Source organism: Homarus americanus, unplaced genomic scaffold, assembly GCF_018991925.1.
Source record: "Homarus americanus isolate GMGI-L3 unplaced genomic scaffold, GMGI_Hamer_2.0 scaffold43895, whole genome shotgun sequence".
In the NCBI taxonomy this organism is placed as follows: Eukaryota; Metazoa; Arthropoda; class Malacostraca; order Decapoda; family Nephropidae; genus Homarus; species Homarus americanus.
In genome coordinates, this window is record NW_024738072.1 from 1756599 (window position 1) to 1761314 (window position 4716).

The 4716-nt window shown below is 42.3% G+C and overlaps 1 protein-coding gene across 1 annotated transcript; it reads right to left on the reverse strand.

The window, feature by feature from the left end:
- Positions 1-1616: 1616 nt before the first annotated feature.
- Positions 1617-4473, reverse strand: LOC121873706. The gene has a single exon (XM_042377409.1). It carries the CDS (start codon positions 4205-4207, stop codon positions 3332-3334), a length of 876 nt encoding a protein of 291 aa, XP_042233343.1. The 5' UTR covers positions 4208-4473; the 3' UTR covers positions 1617-3331.
- Positions 4474-4716: the final 243 nt, after the last annotated feature.

Genomic DNA, 4716 nt, shown 5'->3' on the forward strand with positions numbered 1-4716 from the left:
TTTGTGAGACCAGTACAAACATGACTTACCAGAACCCGTTATTGTGTGGCTATCAATAGGCCACGGGTGTACAAATTTTCCCTTACAATAGCAGCGACTGTTTCACATCACTGGTTGACAAGTGTTAGGTTACGAAACATCTAAGTGTCCAGTACAATACAAACTCATTATAACTTGCTGAAATTCAATTGTATAATAATGTCAAATTTTGAGCTAATTAATTCACTCGGTAAATACAAGCATCTTCTGTCTCATTATAAATCAGTTGTACTACAATACATTAACTTTTTTAAACTCTTACAACCACACTCTCTTGTTATTAAATCAAGTGTATAACCATATTTAACCTGAATACATTATTTCAGTTTTAAACATTCAATTTTGATATTATTTACCGTTATTGTACATTGTAATATTTTTAGTGTTATACATCATTTATTAAAATCATATTGTCATTGTCATACACTTTCTATTCTTACACTACTATACACACACAATGACAGATGAGATGAGAAACAGTCATCATCATTGAGTTTCAGTTAATTTAGATACATTGACAGTGGTCCCGGGCAGTCAGTTACACCCTACAAAAGATTTCTCATTAGACATGTCATCATCACTGAATTAAAGACATGAGTGAAACAAATAATCGTAAACATGGCGGAATCAGAGGCTGCTTTTAATGCATAATTGGAACCGTTGACTTGAAAACAATAAATAATAAAACATTAAAAAGGCTTATAGTATACGATCACATCCGCTATAACACTGTAGCTTCACTCATCTCTCGTTGAACTGTTGTGTACTGTACCTGATATCCAAGTTTTTATTTTCCTTAAAGAGTAACTGCCATTGCATATCCAAATACTCGTCCATCGTCGACTTAACTGTGCTTTAATGCTTCTTACATATTACTGTGTACATTCATCTTAATATTTAATATCACATACAAAAGGACAGGTACTTCATTGTGGTCCAAATCTTTCACCCTTGCTATACCGTTTCAAGAATGTGGTTAACCCATCGCTGTGTCATTATACTGCTCTGCTCACCCCACCAAGTTACAAACATTCTTTATAAATTTCGTCTAAGTCTTTCCCAGGTCGGAAAATATTCTCATTAGCTTTCAAACAATAAGCTAGGTTCAATTTGACGCCCACAACTCAATTCCTATGTTGGGAAATCTGGCTAAGTTACGTACACAATATACAATCAATTTCACTCCATTGATAAATTTACTCGGTTTATCTTGGCACCCATAACTAGATACACTTACACCGCTGTGTTAGATGGTTTTAAAACTGACACTTTGTTATATTATAACCGCAACCTTGCTAGGGTGTAAGCCTTTAATCTCTAGGCAAGCCACACACACATATATTACCGTACCTTGAACTTGCTAATGTATTCTTAAACATTTGACACGTGAGACCTTGCCTTTACATAAGTCACCCACTCCAGAAAAAAAAAAAAAAAAAAAAAAAAAAAAATATATATATATATATATATATATATATATATATATATATATATATATATATATATATATATATATATATATATATATTGTAAAATGTTAGAAGCCACTTGTAAACGCGCACTTATTTTTGTATTAGCATGACCCACACACACACACACCAGGGTAAGTGCTGACTAACGCACTCCCGGTATGAACAAATAATGCAATGCTTAATTGGGACATACGACGACAAAATGGCAACATTCAAGCGTTTGAGATACGGCAACAAGGGGAGACGAATGATGACACGGGAACTGGCAATATAGCTACAATAATTTTGTTTAACAGGGTTATGAATGTGGCGACAGATAATAGAACACTGGTGATGGTAGTAACAAGGTCCCCGTGATGGCAACATTGTGTGTGTGTGTACTGTAGTGGTGTAAGTGTATGTACGTCACTCTAGAGGCCAAGAAACCAAAATATTTGGGTGAGCCAGCATGACTTGGGTGACACAACTTCCTTCCGTGGTACAGATCTGACACTAAAAAACAATTATTCTTCACACAGATAAAACAGTTTAATCTATGAGAAGAATTTGCCTAGCTCCTATGAGAGAGAGAGAGGAGAGAGAGAGAAAGACTAACGTTAATGCATAGTATGGCAGTCTTAGTGATGTATGAACCCACTAGAATGTTTCATCACACCACTAATATCTCACCCACAGGCCTGAACAGTAAAATATACAAAAATATAAGACGTCTACAATGACCAAAACAAACAAACATGACTTGCAATACTCTCCTATACTCAAAAAATATGAGATGAGGAAGATGAAACAAAAAATACAATGCATTGCTAATTCCTTGACAAAAATAGGGCACTGACTAATTTACAATGAACATACAAACCCACAAAATAAAAGGAAACATCATTCTTTGATTACATCAACACAAAATACACGAATTGTTGAATTAATCACTTGCATAATATGAAATGCAGTTAGAGTACAGTAGACAGAAAAGTCCTAATTCACTCAATATCTACACCAAAATCTTGAACATTATCTGCAGTGAGCAGATTATAGTACGTAAATTATAACTAAAAAATAAACGTAACATTTTCTATTCAACACATTTATAACGTCAAACGGAAATTACAAAAATATACATGAATTAAACACAAATTTTTTTTAGATCATTTTGAGCAAAGTTTTCTAGCAGTTTTAAGTGTGCTCAAGCTGTGAAAGATTCTGGACGAAGGCTGTTGAACTTGGATCCGGTACAATGACTAATTTAACGTAAACACTGCATTCAATAACTGTATGACAGGTGACACTATAAAACGATGCATGACAGCTGATTCTGAACACATCGTTGAGGACTGACGGTGGCCGACTCCCGTGTGGTGTCAGGCGACGCTTGGGTTGACACACCAACAAACCTTCCTCGCTAGACTTGACACCAGCGGCTCCGTCACTAGGCTACACACCAGCGCCTGACAGTTACTTCCTTCACTGGGTACAAGTTTGTGGTACACGTCCCAACAACCTGCTCCCTCTTACTCACATCTGCTGTGGTTTAGACAATTTGGTGGGATATAATACCAAGCTGGTGACCAATTGTTTACGAGACGTGATGGTGCGTGTTGCTGACGATGTGGTGGAGGTCAGCTGTGGTGGTTGTTGATGGGTCGCTCCTTAACAGCGTCAGGAACCAGCAGATGGGTGGGTGGGTGTGGAGGCTATGACATGATCTGACCACACGGGAAGATGTGGTTCAAGCGCCGCTCACGGGAGGTGGTGTAAGAGAGGCTCTCCCTCCAGGGGCAGTGAGTTGCCGCCTCTTGAACGAGCTGATCCCCTGGGGGAGCTTAGGGTAAGAGCGTGCAGGACAGCTGTGTGGGCAGCATCGGGCAGGTGTTCTCCTTTTCCTCCTCTTCCTTCACCGCCGCACTCCGGCGGGCAGCACAGGTGTCACAGTCCGACTCTGAACAGTCACTGGAGGAGTTAGTTGAGTCTGACTCAGAGTCGCTGTCAGTAGAGGAGGAGGACGATGACTCAAGACTCTGCTGCCGCTTCAGCTCCCGACGAGCCAGACGCTGACGCAGCGCAGCATTCTCCTCCTGAAGGTGCAGTAACTGAACCTGCAGTGTTGACAGAAGGCGGGAGGGGGAGGCTGACAGTGCGTCCGTCAGCACAGCCGCCCGGGCCTCCAAGGCGACTATGGCAGCACGCAGCTCTGAGCGACTCCCGGACATCAACCGATCTTCACGGGCGCTCTGGTATGCGGTTTCGAAGTCTGCCGCGTTGAAGGGGAACCAGTCGCGGGTGAGGGCGTGGGTGGGCGTGGCACTACCAGTATCTTCCTCCGCCCCGCTAACGGGTGGCTCCTGTTCCCAGTGAGGTGTGCTGAAGTTGTCGAAGTCAACAAACAAAGTGGAATTCTCGTGGTCGTCCATGATGAACTGTGTGCTGTTCTCAGGGGCGCGCGGCACCTGTGCGCCCACAGGCCGCAGCGCGGGCGTGGGAGGGCCAGTGTGCAGCGTCCATGACTCGCGCGACGTCGTCGGCGACAGTATCGCGAAGCTACTCTCGCCACGCTTCGTCTCTATGGCCTTTGGTGTGCGTCGACGCCTCCTGCGCCTCTTCTTCTTCTTCTTGAGAGCATTGTTGTTGTTGGAAGAGCGGTGGCGAGAATTCTGCTGTGAACAGAGACTCTGCAGCGGCTCAGCTGATCGTGAATCCATCCCTCCCGACGTGGCACACCCGCACCCCACACCTGGCAACACCGCACACTGCCCGATACTCTCTTTGGGTCACTCCACTTAACTTTTTCGTATTATTTCGACGACTAAGCGTGTAGAGATTTGATTTTTAAGTAGGTACCCCTCTAGCTGGAGCAATAAATTGTCAGTTTGTCACAAAAAATCACACCGATTGTCACAGGAAAGTAGATTCTGAGGATCATTTCTCGAGCGCACGGTAATTCTTGTTAGCCCGTCACTCGACAGCCAACACTGAGCTGTCGACGAGCCGAGCCACTGTGTTGGGCTGGATGGAACGCCATATATCGCCACGTTCATTTTTATACGCCTTTTCTCTCACCCTCTCCTATTATCCTGCATTTAATTTCCACCCGAAATTATAGAAATATATTTTAAATCAACGTTATAATTAATATGTACGTTTATTATCAAAGGAAAAGATGGTAAAATTACACATAAATAGTAACTGGAGTTTACCTCTCAGAACCGCC

Coding starts and splice junctions, on each gene's coding strand:
- LOC121873706 (XM_042377409.1), bottom strand. CDS start 4,207: ATGGATTCACGATCAGCTGAGCCGCTGCAGAGTCTCTGTTCACAGCAG.